A 20,052-nucleotide genomic window follows, 5' to 3' on the forward strand; every position below is an offset into this window, starting at 1 on the left:
TTCTAAAATGAGATGAAAACATACTTTTATTCAGTTAGTTAGCAGGTTTGTGCAGTAGTTGACAGTTCAGGGGCAAACTTCTGTCACCTTAAAGTTGAGAGGAGTTTTGTATATTGTCAAGGAAACATTTCAAATAAGTGCCTTTAAGTTTAAGTTGCTCATAGTGAATTTTATCTTAAATAATGACATAAAATAGTTAATTTAGTTTCGAATGGGAGCATAAAGTAGCTAAGAGTTAGTTCCAAATAAGGATTTGAAGTAAGGCCGTTTCCTCAAAAATGGATTATTGTGTCCAATACGAGTTTGAAGTATCCAAATTAAAAGAGTCCTTTGACGGTCCTCTGAGGGTAGTTGTCATTTGTAATATCGTTGATGAAGAATTTTTTTGTGTTTTGACCGTGCCCTTCATTTTTAGCATCATGATGTTGGCGTCGATATATAAGCACCTAAGTCATACATGCAGGCCGGCCAGTGAAGATATGACTTGCCGCTGAGGTCGGATCCTTATTTGAGACTAAAGCTCCGTATTTTTTTTCACGAAAAAAAAAATAAATTGAAAAAAAAATATAAAAAGTGATGGCTTATATCGCTTAAAAAATGAATGAACAAGAAGACGAGAACATGTTTGGATATAAGTTTTTCTCGATGATAAAATATTTTTTTATTGATTAGCTGTTGTAAGCGATTATTTTTAAAAAAGTATTTATGGCTTAAAAAGACTATGTTGCTACCTTAAGTTTACTTGGGACAATGTCCATCCTGAACCCATCTTGTCGGAACGGGACAATTACCAATACGTTACCATTGGGACAAATTGGAGTTAACCCGATCTAGTAAGTGACACAGCCGATTTCTCGCGGGTTTAGCTAAAACCCTGCGGTCTTTTGTTTCTCAGATGGATAGGACCCGGAAGAGAGAAGAAACGTAGAAGATGATGCTCTGGACCGTCTCTCCTCCGCCATTATCGCAATTCCCATTCTCCTCCTCTTCCTCAACACTTCACTCTTCTCTTCCTCCTCTTTCCTCTTCTTCTTCTTCTTCTTCTTCTTCTAAAGTGTTCTCTTCGACTTCATCATACGCACGCTCGACGAGCGTTTTCAGACCCCGAAGCTCGCCTTCCCTCAATCTCCTCCCATCTAAGCGTCGTCACGGAAACCGTATCTGCAGAGCCGCCGAGTACAAATTCCCCGACCCCATTCCCGAGTTCGCCGATGCCGTGAGTTCCGCTCCGCTTTGGCCCTTTTCGACTTCTTCTTCCTTCGAAATTTTGAATTTTTATGTTTAGAGTGCTTAAGGCCGGGTTGTGTTGTGTGACGTGGATTTCTCAGGAGACGGAGAGATTCAGGAGCCACCTGCTAACGAAGCTCTCGAAAAAGGATTTGTTCGGTGATTCCATTGACGAAGTGGTGGGGATCTGCACCGAGGTCAGCTAACTCCTGCTTGTTATCTTCTGAAGCTCCTAATCTCTTGGAGTAGAGTCGTATGATTTCTCTCTTGAGTTTTCTCTTTTTGAGTTCATGGGAACTTTCAGCTTGATAGTGGTATTGAACAAGGATTGTCCTGCTTTTTTATGCACTTTATTTATTGTTCTTGCTCTGCCAATTATCTTTACGCGTTCTGAGGAAGAAGAATGTTTCCTTCTGGTCTGGGTCAATTAAATTGTGCTGGTGACTGTTGTTATGTCTGAATTTGTCAATGTTTATACTGATATAAGTTACTTTCTCTATGGTAACCAATGTACTCTGTTGGGCAAGATAATATATTTGCTGAGGTTAATTGTTACTTGAATGGCTTGTTGTCTAGTGCATAAGTTTCTACTGTATTGGCACCGTACAGAGATACAGTCTCATAGATTAAGCGCTTCATTTGCGTCTTTCCCTGTGGCACAGAGGCAACCACTTTATTTGACATTGATCCCTCAAATTCGGGGATCAAACCTCATGGGCAATTTACATGAACTTGTAGCTAGAATCACAACCTTTGATAGCACAGCTCATTCGCACTCGTGATTCCACGTTCAGTTCGTATGGTCGCAAATTGTACTTTGACAAATTATCTCTAGGTTGCAGTGTAGAATGCGATTCGCTCCCTCTTGGATTATTGTTGCTTCTTAAGGATTGTCCGTATTGAGGAAAGTTATCATCTTCTGTGTGTTGCCTTACCTCCAAAGGAAAAAAAAAGTATCTTTGTGCCGTTCTGGCACTGTTGACAAGATTTTCTTTGAATGACTTGCTCTAGTGAAAAGTAGAGCTTCCTCTCTCTTTGCTACTTTATATTTAGTTTCTTTCTTTATAACATGTCTCTGAAAGATAAAAGCTTTTAATGGCTTAATCTATGGGAATGAATTGCCGCTTAAATCATTTCATTGGACATTTTAAAGGAGAAGAACAAGATGTCTTTCTGTTTTTTAATTAATTCAAAGAATCTCATTTCCTGATAGATGGATGCACATAGGAATTCTAACTGGACTATTATCTACAAAATTTGATAAGGTCCAATTTCCAGCATACATGAATTGGTAGATATCTAAACTCCCTGTTATACTGGTTTGCCCTTCATGTATCATGGTGAGATTTCCTCGTGGATTTTCGTTTCTTACATAGCCATGCTTGTTTTTTGATAGCTAATGAACTTTTTGAGATACAAATTATCTGGACCCATGTTGATATTTCCTTGTGGATTTTCATTTCTTGCATAGCCCATGTGTTTTTCGGAAGCTATATTTGCATCAGAATAAACTTTTTGAGATAAAACTTATCTGGCATGTGTCCAGAATAGTCCATGTAAATCAAACTCTAAATGATTGTGTGCACAGTAAAAATCTCTTATGTATCGTGCCATTGTTGGTATATTTATTCATAGGTGCATCAATGCCAACAACTCACGCGAGATGTGATTTTTTTCTGTAGATATTCAGTACATTCTTACATTCGGAATATGGGGGACCGGGGACTTTGTTGGTCATCCCTTTCATCGACATGGCTGATACCATAAACGAACGAGGGCTCCCTGGAGGACCACAAGCTGCTCGCACAGCAGTCAAATGGGCTCAACGTCATGTTGACAAGGACTGGAAAGAATGGAATGGTGAGGATAGCAGTTGAAAGGGGGTTGCCGGACTCGTACTTAAAAAACAAATTAGGAAGCTTTACCCAGGAGTGTTGTAGTATTTAGTAACGGCCTTTTCATGTTTCGCTAGTATCTGTTGTTTCTTCTGAGAGCAATTTTTTGTAGTGAGAGATGTTATAGAAATTGAGCGAGCCTCGAAGTTTAGGCTGGCCAAGCAGTGGTGCAGCTAGTTTGTGTCTCAGCTGTTCTTGAGATTGAGATGTAAGAGAACATCCAGCAAAATCAGAGATTTACTCGATTCCTCCTCCATTCTTAACTGCGGCAGCTCCCTTTTCCGCTCTTCAATTTCATGTCCATCGTTCGAGTAACTTTCTATAAATTGTGGGACAGTATATAGTCTAAGGTTCATGGGACAGTAGATAGTTTCATACACACGATCGAAACATGTAAGAAAGAAACGGCCCGTAATCCTGTACGAAAGATGCACTGATCAGGTAACCTTCACAAAGAGGGGAAAAGGGTGCAACCACCTTTTGAGGTCGCTCTAAAAGTTTGGCTCAAAAATTAACTACTACAAGGAGATGATGGATGAACATATATGATATAATATTGAAATTCACCGATGCTACTTGTACTGTACATGACTCCTACAAGAGAAAAATTGAAGTCCAACTTCGTGAGTTGCAATGTCATGTTCTTTCATCCAAAATCTCAATAGAGAGGGAGAGAGAGAACTAGATGAGGGAAACCATTTACAAGTGCGAACTTGCATAAGACCTAAATGCCAGGCAAGAAAAAGTATTCACAAAACTGATCGACTTCGATCCAACATTTCATCCTTGTCTATAAAGCGCTCGAGCATATCCTGCTCTCGTAGAACCAAGCAATCTTCTTCCTTCCCAAACCAGTCGTATCGCCTTTTGGCAACATAATCATAAACTGCGTCCCTAAGTGGTGTCGGTACTATCAGTAGTGCACTGAGAGCAGAGTATGGCAGCGGCAAGTAGGACATCACTTTTAAAGCAGCTGCATATGACAATAGTTAGATCAGAGGAATTATCCATGAGCTTCTAGTCATTCAGCATGCATTTGGGCAGCTGCAAATATTGGCTGTACGATTCATAGTCATACAGAAATGTGAAATTCAGAGACCAAATTCCCGTGTTCTCGAATGGACAACTAATTTTCTAGGAATGCAACTATTGCTTCAGATTGGTAGAGTTAAAGCCCGAGCCCAACTATTTCGAAAGATTTTTTATGGTCCTCACATCCTTTATGTTGCGTGACAGCATGAGATATGTCCTGAACAGTACCAAAAACACAAGCTAATGTAATTAGGTACTGAAAATAAATAAAACTAAATAATTTTTGGAAGTCATAGAATCCCCCTGTCTCAAGCAGCTTCTATATATGGAACCTTGAACTTCCCCGTCCATGGTTGAACACATGCGCTACTGGGCCAAAATCTAAGATTGATAATAGAACTTTGCAGATCAGATAAGAGACAGACAGGAGCAACAGCATTTCTAATTACTCTGAATAGCAACATCTAGCCAGTGTTCATTATGCATGCAAAGGGACCAAGTGCGGAGAAAATTGCAGTATCTTGATAGAGGGGAAACACATATCTACAAGTGACTATGAATCTCTTGAAGCTACAGATGCAGACTTGCACACCAAAATGGAGATGCTAGCGAACAAGAATGCAGGGTGGAAAGTGATAGACTGAAGTCTAATAGGGGGGGAAAATATATCAATGCTTATGCACACTAAGGCTAGGATGGAGCTAGGAGAATGATCGAGGATACAACCACCCTCCATCAAGACTGGTACATAGACAAAGGGACCAACAAAAAATTCAAAATAAATGCAGCCGTTGCTTCTCTGCCCTTCAAGGCCTTGAAAGAAAGTGTCCGCAAAGACAATCCAAAAACACAAGCATCATTCAGCCAGTGAAGTTAGCATGTTCATCCTAGCATATTGGCTGTGATAATCTAAGTAAATAAGATCTAAGATGAAAGCTAGCACGTGAAATATGACGCAACAAGTTACCATGCACGGTTTTGCTCTCTTGCTCTCTGCTCGGAGCTAGCCCCTCACATCTCACCAAAAGCAGTCCTAGCACATGCAACTCTTGCCCACCAAGAAACTTCGAGCAACTACATTGCTCGGTGACCATTATTGCAACGCGGAAGTTTCGACACTCACAAAGAACTCTCATCATTCAAAAAAGAACAAAAGGAATTCAAAAGAGAACTCTCTCAACCAGAAGTGGTCAATCCACATTGTGTACCCCGAAAGGAAGAGGGCTCTAACCAGTAGATGCTGTGTGGTATTCTCCAGGCCCTTCAATGAACAGAAAGCGACGAAGGACATCCTCCTGTTCGAGACCACAGAGTCTCATGTATGGTTCCGCAGCCTTAGATTGGAGGCAACAGAATTTAATCTTCCTATGTTTGTCCGCTTTGATGACCCACTTCACCCCTAAAAGTCCGAAATCAAGACAAACAAAGGAAACTTATCAAAATCAATGAATGAGGCCTCCAGGCCAAGCGCCAAGAACCGGTGAAGGACAAACCAAAAGCAGTTAGAACCATCAAAAGAATAGGCAAAATAACGGGGCGACACCGACGGACAAATAAATACGGTGAATGCAAAGTAACATATACAAGGAGTAGTTCTACTGCCATAGAATCCAAAAAAGCCATTCCTTGAACGGATCAAACATGTCAATAATGTCTCACTTGAATAGCATCTCTCAGGGACCAAAGTTTTAGCGGACGACCAACAAAATCTCCCACACTCGTCAGCATTTTAAACAAAAACCTCATTACCCACGATTAACACGGTAACAAGAGCAAAAGCATAAGGGGAGATGCAATTACTCGTGACGAGATGACAATCAGTCCCCCGAAGAGCAAGTTAATGATGAGGTGCGCGAGTAATCGAACGCATAAACTATGCACGAAGGAAAAAGAAGCAGGATGTTGAGAAAGCGGGGGGAAAGATAACGCGCGCATTTTGAATTGCAACCCCTAAAGAAGAAATTCCATAAGGTTACGAATGAACAGGCAAACAAGTGTCGATATTTGGACCTCGGTGGCAGAGATGGCAGACACCGTCGTAAACCACCACGCGAGGCTGGAGCACGGTTGGATCCGCCGCCTTGACCACCGAAGCCGGAGCGAGACCCAGGCCCTCGTCCCCCTCCTCGTCCACGTCGGCGGCGACATCAGACCGAGCGACCGCGACGGCGGGGAGCGAAGACGGCGAAGAGAAGCGGCGCAACGGAGAAGAAGGACAAGAGGGGGCCGAAGAAAGCGAAGATCTGGCGGCACCACCGGCAACGGCGAAGTTCCGAGCAACTCTCGATAGAATCACCGCCATGGTTTTCAGAGCTCCAGGGTTCCCGACCCTTCAGTCACTCAGATCATCGTCCTTCCAGTAGCGGTTGCATTTCGAAATCGGTGGACGAAGGAGCCGTGGATTCATTTCAACTGCGTGGGGGTTGTGCCTTGCTTGGCTTCCAAGTTGTGTTCTTTCCAGGCCGTCTACTATCGTAGCAGGCTTCCATCAATACTCGACTCGGTTCAGCTAGCGTCCGAGTCTTTCTGGGCCACCAACCATCGACGAGCCCATGACCAGCCCAGCCCCCATCCCTCGACGAAACGACAACGTATTTCGCATTTGAACAATTTCCCACTTCCCTCTAGGATCTTTTTCTATGGAATATACCGCGTGACCTACCAACGAACATGTCGGCCCGTGACCAAAATAAATAAAAGACAAAATCCGTGGCGCTTGTTGTCTTGTCTGTCGCTGCTAACTAGTTCTGATGTTACATGTCCGCTTAAATAGATTTGGAGTTATCTCGATTTGGTAAAATTCTGAAAAATGTATACCCGGGTTGGTCGTCACTGCCCCATTCGCTCTCGGTAGAGATTTGAGTGCCCTCGACCACTAAGCTACATCCCGCCGACCTCTTAGGTTCGAATTAGCCAACACTTAGCGAAGAAAATTGTCTTCCATCCATCCTGTCGAAAAAATGATTTTCACGTTACAAAGCGAGGAGTTACAAGTTCAAAGGGGTGCTAGCAGCAAAGAAGATGTACCAACAGAGGCGGTGATACATGCTGAACAACAACCAGTGACGGTGCCGGGCAGAATAATATGGCGGGCATTGAAGAGCATAAGCAAAGGAATTCTCTTTAATAGAGACCATGCTCCTCATGGTAAGGTTATAATGGTGAAACTTGCACAATCACATAGTAATTCATCTCCGAATCAAGCGAAAGGAAGACGTCATCTGGGGAGCTTCTCCTTTGCTGCCGAATTCAGTGGTCATGTTATACATCAGTATTCCAAGCGAAATAATTGGAGTGGACAACCCAAGAAAAATAAGGACACCCAAGGCCAAGGTCATTAACTTTCAATTTACTTTGAGAACGAGAAAAAGAGGAAGAACTTCGTCTGTTCAGTTCCTGTATCAGCAAGCATCGCCATTTGAGGGAAATATCAACCGATGTTTTGCTTTTTGTCCATGAATGTGGTAAGACCCAATCAAATGCCATCCTTACCTCCGTCGTTGTCGTCTATTCCTCCTCCTCCTCCTCTTTCTTCTTCTTCTTCTTCTTCTTCAACCCGTAAAGCTAGTTCTGGTTCATCCGGTGCTTGACCAGATTGTTGATGCCGTGCCAAGTGCGTGATGGCAAAGCATATACACGCCTTAATGACAGAATGTTACAGCACAATATATTCGGCCCTGGAACTGGAGTTTTGAGGCAAAATCCTTCTATAAGCGTCGCCAGCAGAGTCACAGACCTGAAAGGAAACATAGTAAGAAAACCAGTCATGTCACAATGGCATAGTCCAATTCTATCCAGATATATACCTAAAATTGTCCGTAGTCTTAAGCCATCTGAACCAGCTCCACACATTCCTCTTCAACTTGACCATCTGCACCAGCAAAAGAGGCATGCCGGATTCAGAGATTATCACTATCAATTTAAGAGGAGACTTAGCCAGTCAATCTCACCAGCAAGAAGGATTGCCTTGTTTGCTTGGGCATCAGCCTCAGAATTTAGGTCCTAGTTAAAAGTAGAAAAGGTCAAGAAGATGACAGCATTTCGCAACACAAAAAGCAGCAGTTGATGATGCTCAATTCATAAATAACCATTGCATGATATGCATCTCAAAAAGTAATTATGGGCAACACACAAGGGCCTTTTGGAGGGCTTTCGCCTCCTGAATGTCACACGATTTTCTGCTTAAAATTACTATCAAGGCAGGTGGCAAGGCCCCAAACAACAAGAAATTGCTGCCTTTTTTTACGATAAAGCACGAGAAATAGCAACGTCTTTCTTATTGCAACAAGAAACAGCAACCTAAAAAAGTTAAAAGCTAGACAGAGAATAAAGATGTTTTGGACTTCTCTAGCGAGGATTTCTGGTATCTTGGCTGTGAGGTAAACAAAATTTAAATGCAAGTCATAGTTTCAGCAGCCGCAAAGAAGAGGCAATGAGAGAGAGAGAGAGAGAGAGGAAATTTTCCAATCAAAAGCCCACAATTATAGCAGAAAAGAACGAAAGTCCAAAAGTATAACAACACCAAACGGGATTGAAAAAAAAGGCTGACAGACAATTAAGAAATAATAAACATCTGGCTTCATCAAAGGTGGCAAGTAAATCGCCTTATGCAAAAGCATATAGCAGATCAACAATTATAGCAGAAAATAACAAAAGTCCAAAAGTATAACCACACCAAACAGGCTTGAAAGAAAAGGCTGACAGACAATTAAGAAATAATAAACATCTGGCTTCATCAAAGGTGGCAAGTAAATCGCCTTATGCAAAAGCGTATAGCAGATCGATTCTGTGAAAGGTTGGTATCTAAATCCATAAGGCAAGGGTTCATCTTTGATTATTGTTTTACATAAGCCATTTCCATCACCATTGATATGATATTCATAGTTTAGGAATTGATTAACCACGCAAACTGATTATAATGAATTTAAATTGCGCGATAAAAAAGATACATAGCTTGTGTGACATATAAAAGACCTAGGCAAATGGCGTTGAACAAGATGAGGAATGAACTTGACTACGAGATGCCAAAGCAAAATTAGTTACCCTGAGAACATGGCTGATCTCGAATGACAGAAAGTTCTGCTTCAATTTTTCGACCTCTTGAAACAACTCAGACATTTTCTCGTGTCTGACTTTCCATAAACCTTGAACCTGTCATCCAGGATTTGCCAACCAATACACTGAATAACAGGGGAAATAAAACCAAGGCACATGCAAACAGAAAAGCAACAAATCCCAAAGCCCTAATGGTCGGTCACGCTAAGAGAGTGCTTGAAAGCTCAATTATGCTGTTACTGTAAGTACAGAACATAAAGAAAAAGATACCTGGAGCATCAACATCAGGTACATTATTTAAGAGCCAACTAAATAAAGAACAATAATAAGAGAGCCTATGACTATGGTGATATAATTTCACTCTGAATCATGCATATTTTCACTCCTTAGTGTCATTGTACTATATTTCAGACACAGGAGTCCAACATGCCACAACAATGACTCAGAGATTCAAAAGGACAACCTATTGGAAGTAGAACAGGCATAATAATTTGAGAAACCAATTGAGATCCCAACTTGTCTTAAAGGATTCGGAGTCCAACAAGAATACTAATGACTTAGATGTTAGTTATATATGAAAACATTGCGTGACATTTGGACTTTGAAGAATAGCAACCTGCATGCAGATGAGTTTGGAGTCGCCCCGAACACGAATGCTTCTACACCCCTTCTCCAGGGCATACTTCAGTCCTAAGATAATAGCTCGATACTCAGCGACGTTACTTGTGGCTGTACCCACACCTTCACGTAATATACATATCTGTATGAAGATACAAAGTCAGAGAGGCATTAGCAAATGAGCAAAATTATGTAAACAAGCTAAATGTATACCATGCTTCCATCGTCCGCTCGCAATACAGCTCCTGCCCCAGCTTTTCCAGGATTACCTTTTGATGAACCATCGAATTCAAGAATACAAGAACTCTGCATAGAGACTATCATCATGTCTTGCAAATGTTGCCACTTTTACTTCCATTTTAGTGAAAGACATTACTATGAATGACTTTACCTTTGCATTGCATTAGTACAAGTACTAACGCATTTTAGAAATCAATTAGATTTGATCACCATTTTGATAGACCAAACTAAAATGAAAAGAAAGTAGCTTCGTGAATGTGATGGACTCAGCTAAGAAACATTATCAGGTATGTCCCTCATAGCATAAATTATACACATTGCGTTAGGACAAGTACTCACACATCCTAAAGATATTGGCACCCCCTCGTCATTGAGATTGGAGCTGACATGCTCTACAGATGGATCAGTCGAAACAGTTACAGAAACTTCTTCCTCCTGAAAGAAGGAGACAGTTACAGAGTGAACTTACCTGGCTAGATTGCAAGGACCATTTCAATAAGCGAGAAAGAAAAGCAGGGAAGGACGAAAGATTTCCTACAAATCACAGAATCCTAATCTTCAAATAATTAAAGTGAGTCAACAGTGGAGAGAAATGATGCTAGGTTCTCTCCCCAATAGCGACCCATCTTCGGAATATGGCCCCTAATACTGAGTGCCATTACAAAATTTCCATAATTCAACTAAACCCAAAGATTTAAGCAGAAGTACGAAAGCACATCAATGTACTGAATACATCTACCTACCAAGGCATCGTGGGATGTCTCTTTGGGCCCATTAGTCTCAGTATCTTTGCCTCTGTATGCAGCAGGCTCCTGATCAAAAGCAATTCGATCACTAATAGATCTCAACCCACCGCAGATGACAAAAATCTCAACAATTATACAGAGAAAGACACTACATATGAGATCATCAATCAACAAAAATTTCATTGGGAAAGAACAAAAAACGGATCCTGGAAGCATGCCGTGTGACTTGTATGGGTAACTTTTGACCCTAACTCATCTACCTCGTGCTTAATTGATTGCTGCACCATTCTGCCTAGACATGCCTATTACTAGCACTTTTTCAATTTGACTCCAGCCTCCATTCAATATCGATATAATGACACCGATAGTCCTCCAACTTTTCTCCATTGTTTAATGTCACCTCTAGACCTTTTCTTTTTCAATGTCGTCTCTAAACTTTTAGTTTTTGTTCAATATGGGCATTCCAATAAAAATTGAATGAAATTTGCTGACGTGGCCATTAAAATTACTGACTTGTCGTTTTTTCTTCCAATTTCTTCCTTTAACTGTAATATTTTGATTTTTGTCTCTCTATCAACCTTAGCTTGAGTATGATGAACATCATCAAATGTTCTACGAGTATAAACCTCAATGACCCTTATCTCTGTTTATGACATGCTCGAACTCATTTAGTCGAGCAACTTGAAATGTGATCCTTGTGTTAACATAAAATGTTTATTTATGTTTAGACATTCTTACAATATGTAAACACAAGTAAACATTTTTACCAATAAGAATACACCTTTTAAACCTTTTGTGTTGTGTAATCCATTTTAATTATATTATGTTTGGATTTAAATGCTCTGAGATTATTAATGAACATTTTGAGTTGGGAATAAATCTGGTGGAATTGAGAGAGACAAAAAAAAGAACAGTTTCGGGACTAAATTGAACCATACGGGGACGAAATTGAACGAAAATAATGGCAGGTCAAAAATTAAAGAGAATATTACATCCTCATCAACAGATTCTGTCTTTGATCTTAACAGCATAACCGCATTGAACCATTTTGAAAAGTTCGGGGACAACGTTGAAACAAAAAAAAAATGGTTTGAAAAATATTTTCCCAAGTAAGATAACTTATATCTCTTACAAAAATGAATAAACGAAAAATACTACCACCATCCACAAAAAAATTTACATGTAAATTGTTGCAGAAAAAAAATATTTTAATTGACTAATAATTGCAGCCATGCAAGAGATCATTATAAAAAAAAAATGTTCTTCAAATCATTCATTTTCCGCAAAACAAACAAATCCATAGCGTCATTACCCCTTCAACTTCTAAGGGTTCTGTGGTCTCAAGGCTAAACACAATGAGAGAGTTAAGCGAGGGCAAGATTAATTTACTCTCAAGTATTCTCTTTAAAGTGATACAGCTCATTGTTCTTCAATAATAACATGAGGGCTCTTTTAGGAGGTATAAAGACAGAAAATGCAAAGTTCCTTAAGTGCCTCAGAATGCATAGAGAATTGCATGACATTTATGCTTATAATTTTTCTTTTGGCTGGGTAACAGAGATAGCTACATACCTAAGTGGAACAAAAAGCCATAACCTAAGATTAATCAAAAACTACAGGCAAGCATACTCTACTAGCAACTTCACTAAGCTAGGCTATCTCACCTGAAGAGGACAAGGTGTAAGCATTCCAAAAAGATCATCCTTCAAATCAGCAGCATTGATAGTGTAGATAGCATCTTTAAGCCCACGAGAGGCAAGATAATTCTCGGAGTCTGTAGACATATTGTAGCCTTTGAAAACACTGACAGGAGGATCACATACCTGTCACGACAACAAAAAATGTGACTTCAAAACTTGCAACACAATGATAACACGATAGAAACCATGAACCTTCTCAGCTTGCGTGCATAAAAGACAAGAACAGAAGAAACTGAGGGGAAGAGCATCAGGATCACATTGTCTGACTATAACACTTCGATCTTTCACTTCTCCGACACAGCTTATGGCATTCGGTGTCACCACCCAAATCAAGAAAAACAGCTGAACAAACTAAACGGAAAAACAAACACAGAGCACATGAACCCAAGAGTCTCAACCAAAGAAAATAAAACTAATGAAAAGGAATGCAATGAATTTTAGCGCGACCCTCAAGCGGCAAAATGGTTAGTACCGATGAACCAAGCTGAGCCTGGCATTCAAGGAAGCTCCTGTAAACGCCAACGATGTCCCCTTTCCTGACAACAAAGAAGGAATCTTTCTCCGGATCAACGACCTTCTTCGAGACCGAGCTCGCCGCCTTGGACCCGCCTCTCTTGCCCCTCTTAGAGGAATAGCATCGAACACCATATCTACAGAGCATGAACTCCGAGTTCACACTTCTGAGAGAGGCATTCCGGAACGCTCCGCTACAAGCAGGCGCATTAGCACACTTGACGAAAGGACGTCCGCCGATCAAACGGGTGGCTCTTCTACATATCGTGGCAGTGTAGGAAGGCACGCGGGACAAGCAATTCATGGGCGGGCGGGCGCAAAAGATATCGGGGGTTTAGGTTCTGGGATTTGATGAAATTGGCGCAGTTAATCAGGAACTTGAGGAATCAAATCAATGGGGCGTAGTGATTTCCCGGTTCCACCGATTCGGATCAAGCGCAGAGCAAGGCCAGACCTTGAACAGAGACCTCGCGATGGCAAGTTTGCTCTCCGGTTTTGATAGGTTGGGCCGACTCTGCCAAAGCCCAAGCCGATGTCCCAGACTCCAGTGTGGTGGTCCGGGCGGTTACATTGCAGTTAGCCCGTATTTAGCAGACTTTATTCTTTTTCCCCTTCTAAAAAAAGAAAAGAAGTTTATCACCGTGAAAATTTTGTAGCCATAATCGCAATTTCACGGCCTTTATGTTCGACTTCAATTTTGTGTCGTGAACATTAGAACTGTCCAATGGGCGAACCGGATTGAATTTGAGCGAGCCGAAAAATGAATTCGACTCAAATTGACCCATATATATGTATATCAGCTTATACCATTTTAGCCACTCATATTCGACTCAATCCAGACTTAGTTCATGTACGGCCCGATTCCATTCAATTCAATCCAATCCAATCCATGTTCTTCTCCTTCTTATTTTCCTTGCTCTTCTCGCATTGCTCTTCATCTCTCCTCCTCCTTCATCAGCGTGGTATCAAACCTCTCTACAAACAAAAATTCTATTCTCGAGGGTTTTTTTTATCCCTACCTAGAACTAGATTTACTTAATCAGACGGAAGGCTTGGTTTGCTTTATATCTCTCACGTATCACGTGATTTCGCTATTTTTAGCTTTGCTAGTTCTCTTGCCAAACTTGGATTATATGGTGGGACAAGAATTTCCCGGGAGAGGGAATAGCAGCAACAAAGGGTAAACAGAAAAAGTGAAGGCCAAACAAAGAACATGACTGGCCATTTATCAATCTTCTTTATGCAAGCATGAAATGATTTTCCTCCTCTCGCATCTATAAAACAATTTAACCTAATGAAATGTCGTTCGAGGTTAAAGCAGCTTTTCCTCCGTATTTAGACAAAACACCGGTTAGCACAGCCTTCTCCTTGATCTTTAACCTGCATCATCAAGTTGGTAGAACCATTTATATTACCAGGCAAACACAACAACAGAATCTTAAACTCATCTTCACTGTACTGCAACTCGCAGGAAATTACCGTTTAGCAGATCCCGGAACTTCTTGTTTCAAAACCTTCTCCGCTTTCCCTTTGCCAGAAGGCTGTTTGGGATTTGGCCGTGGTTTCTTTTGTTTTGCGGCAACTCTGGCGAGTGTTGCTTTCCCTCGCTGGTCGGTAGAAGATGAAGCAGTGACAATCTTTGTTCCTGATTCTAAGGAGCCAAAAGTCTCAAAATCTGACACGTCAAAAGTCTCCATATCCTCTCTAGTTTCATATTCATCTAGTTCGATCTCATCATTCCACTCATTCTCCTTTTCAGAAGTGAGATCCTCCAAGGAACCTGAAGTAGGCTCAGAGACATCACCATGCAAATCTGGCTCCCCTTCCATATCACACGTGGTGATTTGAGAAGTCACAAGGGTGTCACTGGCCAATTCTGCGTGTTCATGAACAGGGAGATGTGAAGACATCATCAGGCATTTGATCTGCTTCTGAACCTTACCAAATGTTAAGCTCCGCCGAGAAAATGTTTGGACAAAACTGATAAGAAAAAGAGAGATTCAGCATGCAAAAGGAAAACGAAGGACGGACTGCTAGAAAGCAGTCTGCCCCATAAATTGTTGCCATAGCACCCAAAAACAAACTTGAACGAGGAAAACCGAATTCAGCCTATATGGTTTTCTTGGTATTCGTTGACTAAAAGAACCACCATTAATCCTAGTATAGTTTAATGATAAATAGGAAAGGGTATTTCCATGAATTAGAGCTCCACAACTAATACAAAGCAGGACATTGCTCTACAGATTTATGTGGCTGAAATGACTCTTGTTTAGTCCCTCCCCAGTAAAATTAGTACCTCATTGCATGCTCCTCAGACTTAAAATATACAAAGGCAAAGCCCGTGCAGATAGGATCTCTTGTTTTCTTGTTTCCAGAGATGGCTGGATGAATACCGGTGATTCCATCAACTCCTTTAAAAGCCAATCTTAGATCTCTATGGATATTCTTCTTCTTAGGGAGGTTGACCACACGAACAGGAATTCCGCTTGGAAGTGCCTCTGTCGCTGAATTACTCAATAACGTTGGAAATGAGATTCAAATGATATGCAACACCATACTAAAGACAACCTCAAGCTACAAAAACGTGTTTCAACTATCGATGGAATGTAAAACCACTAACTAAATTATATTCTGCAACAGAACCAACAATGGTAGAAATCTCGTACATGCAGGACGGATACAGAGTCCTATGGGCCAATTACATCAAGGTGAAGTGACCAATTCCACAATCTGAAGATAGAGCGCAAGAGAGAGACACCTGTCCTACATTGACAAAGTTCACTTAGTACCCGACAATAGCAACCAAATCGACAAGATGCAACAGGACCATTACCAAAATAGTCCGATTCTACTCTACAAGTTGTGCAGCTCAACTTAAGCGGTGACAAACATCATAATTCCCGAGAGCACGGTGAAAAGACCTGATTTCTCGAAAATGCCCTGCTTCCTTTAATATCTAAGACTTCAATTTTCCCTGACATTACTACACCCATAGGTAAACGCACCCCTGAGCTGAGTCCCATTGCATTTCTGGGCTAAAGAATCTCATCAGATGACACATCAGATAACAAGTAACTATATGAACTTGTCACATGAAAAGGAGAAGGTAGATATGCTATTTTCTATTACAGCAGCAATTAGAGCATTCAAGGCTATCTATCCATGTTCTATGACGAAAGTCCAAATTCGAAGTGAGCGTAAAAACAAGATAGTGACAGAGACCAACTTAAGAGGTAAAAAAATTACATAAAATTCAAGGTGTCCAAAAAAAAAAAAAATACCGATCAAGGCATAACCTTTAAGGTGTGACTCGTCTTTCCTGGGAGGGGTGGGCGCGACGAGATTGTTCTTGAGCTTATTGATATTAGCAGCCTGAGCCACCCGACTCTGGTGCATTTCCTCGAGCAGCTTGTCTTCAACGGAAGTGTCGTACACTTTGCCAACCCCAAACCCAATCGGCTTGTTCTCGTGCCACTTGGCCATCTTATCAAACGGAGAATACATCTCTTCCTCCTCATCCTCCTCCTCATCATCATCGTAATCATCATCATCATCATATCCCATTACTTTACCATTCCTCTCGAGACCATCCGCTTCCAAGTTGCCGCCTTTCCTACGCCTCCGTAAGCCGCTAACCTCAAACCTGCGGTGTCTCCGCCCCGAAACGACATGAAAGTCGAAGTGAGGGTGTCGGAATCGCAGCGAAGAAGAGACGAGGGAACGATGGTGAGGGCCGGCGAAGAGCGGTTCGGACGGCGACGGGTTCGGGCGTCGATAAGAGACGTGAGTCCCGATCGTCGAAGGGACTACTAACACTAAAGAGGAGGAGGAGGTGCGGTTGCAGCATGAAAATGGAGGGAGATTCGGATTCAGAGCTACGGTCAGCATCGTTGCCACTTCCGGGGTTCACTTTGCAGCGTACCGGGTGAAGGCCATGCTTAAAGACACCTATTTCGATACTACGATATAATCAATTGAAATTAACACTCCTTCGCAGAACGGTGTCGTGGTGTAGTTGGTTATCACGTCAGTCTAACACACTGAAGGTCTCCGGTTCGAGTCCGGGCGACGCCAACTTGTGTCTACCCTTTTTGCCTCTTTTGCAAATGATTTGTTTTATTTAAATTGTTATTTTTGGGAGGATATGAATGATTTTTAGTTTTTTTTTGGTCGAATAATTTTTAGTTAAATTGCCTCTTTTGCAAATGATTTGTTTTATTTAAATTGTTATTTTTGGGAGGATATGAATGATTTTTAGTTTTTTTTTTTTTTGCTCGAATAATTTTTAGTTAAATGGCCACGATATGTATAATGAATTATTTTGTGATTGTATGGCAGCCAAATTTTTAATTATAAAAAAATCATTTCCGAAATTAGAAAAGGGGTTGGATATTTTAAAAGGTTTTATATATATTAACCTCTCTTCCCGATGTATCGAGAGGAAAAATAAAATGCATATGGAGTGGAGCTATGCCTATATACGTTTTATTTTCTTTTACAGAATAGGTAATTAAAAGAGGAACCACACTTTTTTTTTTTTTTCGACGGGGAAAAAAGAAACCACTTTAAAAAAAAAGTTAAAAAAAAAAAGGTAACAATTGGCTTGTTGGAGTCTTGTTGGAGGATCCGACCCGAAAACTTTCCAATCGGGTGCAGCAACATAGTTTGTACACGGTAACATTTGGGTTTTCGGGAAGTTTCTTCTCTGAAATTATTTTTTTGTTTTTATTCTCTAGACGAGTTTATGTGCGGAAGGACGCGTTTGGTAATCGTGCAAAATTTTTATTTACGAAATATAAAAATAACAAAAATGCATTTGGTAAGACGCTAAGAAAATTATACCGACGGCCGCGAGGATCGGAGAACAATGGAGGGGACCGGTGATCGCCAGTAGGAGCGGTGATCGGCGGTGGCTGTAAAAACGAGTATTAAGTTACACCGAGCTTGTTTTTCTAAAATGACATTACTTTTCTTTTTGTACTTGACAATAAAGAAGCTACTTTTTGTTATTTCTTGTTTCTATTTCAAATCTATTCCCTGGCCACCGATATGTTCCTGGGAATAAAAAAAAATCAACTGCCGTACATAAATCGATTTCTATTCCTTTTCTGTTCCGAGCAACAGAATAACCGACAATCGGAGGATCGAAAACATTATCAAACGGGCCCTACATGTGTTCTTTCCACTGTACTCCGGTTATTCTATCCATCTTTGAGATGGGAAACCTTGGAGAGTTGTACTAAATTACCATTATTTGCTCATTGTGCGTTCGATGTGCATGACATGAGTGTGTAGTTGAAGGTCCGGCCCATGACAAGAGACCCAAGTGGAGACGCACATTTAATGTGAATTCTCCATTTTATATATAATAAGCTTTTATTCCCAACTTGCATATATTTTTTTTCCTCTTAGGTTTAGCCAAAGATAGAATCAAAAACACACATTCGGACTTATGCATTTAGGATTTTTTTTTTTTTTTTACCGTGTTCGGCATGAAATTCACCCGAAACGTACTTCGCTAGCAGATCAGTTGAAATTGTTGTAGACTTCGAAGTGTGATGATCCGATCCCACTCCCATATCGATTTTGCCATTGACATGAATTGGTTTATAGAGTTAGAAGGTGGATATGCCGCTCCTAGCACCATGTATTATGAGCTCTTCGGAGAAAAGACAGATCCAAAAAAAAACCAGCTGGTGTGGTGCCATGCTAATAATTTTAATAGTAACCTACACCCTACATTTTTTTTTTTTTTTGGGGGGTCGAAACCTACACCCTACATAGAAACCCACAAAACTTGTCTTTTCTTTTTGTGCGATTTGCAAACTATGGTCCTGAAAAGATGGACTATGCTATGCATCCCCTACGCACTTCGGAAGGGCCACGTGAATCCATCACAAGATGACCTCGCGTGGTGCTTCCATCGAGATTGAAAAGTATGTGAATATTATCGTAGATTTTTGTCAATAAAATGACATCAAAAGCGTCAAAATTTACATACAACGGTTGTTTTAGAGTCAAAGTTTTTCGCCGACCTACTTAAGTAGCAAATCGAAGAAAAAAATATCACTTTAAGTGTCAAATCAAAAAAATTCGGCCAAACTGATTACGTTACCTTTATCACTAAATTTTTTAATATTACGTGATAAATTTTTTAAAAAATTCGGTTTATGTGGACTTCTAAACTTAAAAATAAGCTAACTTTTTATGAAAAATAAATTGAATTTTAAAAAATAAGCCAAAAAAAAAAAAAAAAAGAGTTAGTGCTTGTAGCAGCAAGGGCTGTGCAAACCCTCATCTCTATAAGCCTTTTCCTTTCTTTTATTTTTTTTATTTTTTAACTTATTTTTTATTATTTAAAATTTTAGCCTTTTTTATTATTGATTGTATCTTCCGGCGAGCCATGTAGGTTAAGATCAATATAAAAAAATTGCTATGTAGGATTTCCGGCAAAGCTGCCAATTTCATGACAATAAAACAATCCCATGAACAGAAAATCGTGTGTGTGGGCTCTTAGTTTGATGCTAACAGGAGACAATCTACGAGGCAAAACAATGGCCTTGTCTCTGCGTTGGATGCCATGGCCTCAAACTTTTTTTTTGTAACTCCTCTCTAACCTCAAAGTTAGAGAGACGGAAAGAGAAGGGACACGTGTCATTTTATTAAAGCTTCCTGGACCTAATTGAAGGATAAACCTCGAACCTTTGGACATAAAACATTAAATTAAATCAATAAATTATAAGTAAAAGTTATAATGTATCAACTTGTTGCACAACATACAAGATCTCCATGTGTGATTTCCTAGAAGATTGAGAGCCCAAGGCAGGTTCTAGGGTGCCTTGAGCTTTTCGACTTTTTCTAGAGGTATCAAACGGGTGGGTCATATCAGATTTGCGTCGAATTGAATATAATCTAACTCATACCGACCCATCCAACCCGTTTTGACTCATTTTCATGTTATATAAATCAAGTAATCTACACTCAACCCCATCCATATTATAAAAACACTTTAATATTAAAATCTAG

General features: G+C 40.4%; 3 protein-coding genes and 1 non-coding gene across 4 annotated transcripts; 2 read left to right on the forward strand and 2 right to left on the reverse strand.

The window, feature by feature from the left end:
* Positions 1-1,083: 1,083 nt before the first annotated feature.
* Positions 1,084-3,414, forward strand: LOC115756415 (protein PLASTID REDOX INSENSITIVE 2, chloroplastic). The gene is made up of 3 exons (XM_030696182.2): positions 1,084-1,216; positions 1,286-1,424; positions 2,910-3,414. The coding sequence occupies exons 1-3, from the start codon at positions 1,212-1,214 to the stop codon at positions 3,102-3,104; spliced, it is 339 nt and encodes a 112-aa protein (XP_030552042.1). The 5' UTR covers positions 1,084-1,211; the 3' UTR covers positions 3,105-3,414.
* Positions 3,415-3,651: 237 nt separating this feature from the next.
* Positions 3,652-13,501, reverse strand: LOC115756437. Its single transcript, XM_048280766.1, has 13 exons — positions 12,986-13,501; positions 12,478-12,636; positions 10,811-10,879; positions 10,407-10,502; positions 10,041-10,133; positions 9,826-9,969; positions 9,198-9,305; positions 8,105-8,156; positions 7,994-8,025; positions 7,814-7,890; positions 6,165-6,484; positions 5,386-5,553; positions 3,652-4,095 (listed from the first exon to the last, which is right to left on the reverse strand). The coding sequence occupies exons 1-13, from the start codon at positions 13,328-13,330 to the stop codon at positions 3,872-3,874; spliced, it is 1,887 nt and encodes a 628-aa protein (XP_048136723.1). The 5' UTR covers positions 13,331-13,501; the 3' UTR covers positions 3,652-3,871.
* Positions 13,502-14,229: 728 nt separating this feature from the next.
* Positions 14,230-16,954, reverse strand: LOC115756451. Its single transcript, XM_030696236.2, has 4 exons — positions 16,323-16,954; positions 15,323-15,530; positions 14,506-15,006; positions 14,230-14,406 (listed from the first exon to the last, which is right to left on the reverse strand). Exons 1-4 carry the CDS (start codon positions 16,912-16,914, stop codon positions 14,313-14,315), a joined length of 1,395 nt encoding a protein of 464 aa, XP_030552096.1. The 5' UTR covers positions 16,915-16,954; the 3' UTR covers positions 14,230-14,312.
* A 72-nt stretch (positions 16,955-17,026) lies between these two features.
* Positions 17,027-17,100, forward strand: TRNAV-AAC. The gene has a single exon. It is a non-coding gene; the product is annotated as a tRNA-Val (tRNA).
* The last annotated feature ends 2,952 nt before the right edge of the window (positions 17,101-20,052 follow it).

Source organism: Rhodamnia argentea, chromosome 6, assembly GCF_020921035.1.
Source record: "Rhodamnia argentea isolate NSW1041297 chromosome 6, ASM2092103v1, whole genome shotgun sequence".
Taxonomy (NCBI): domain Eukaryota; kingdom Viridiplantae; phylum Streptophyta; class Magnoliopsida; order Myrtales; family Myrtaceae; genus Rhodamnia; species Rhodamnia argentea.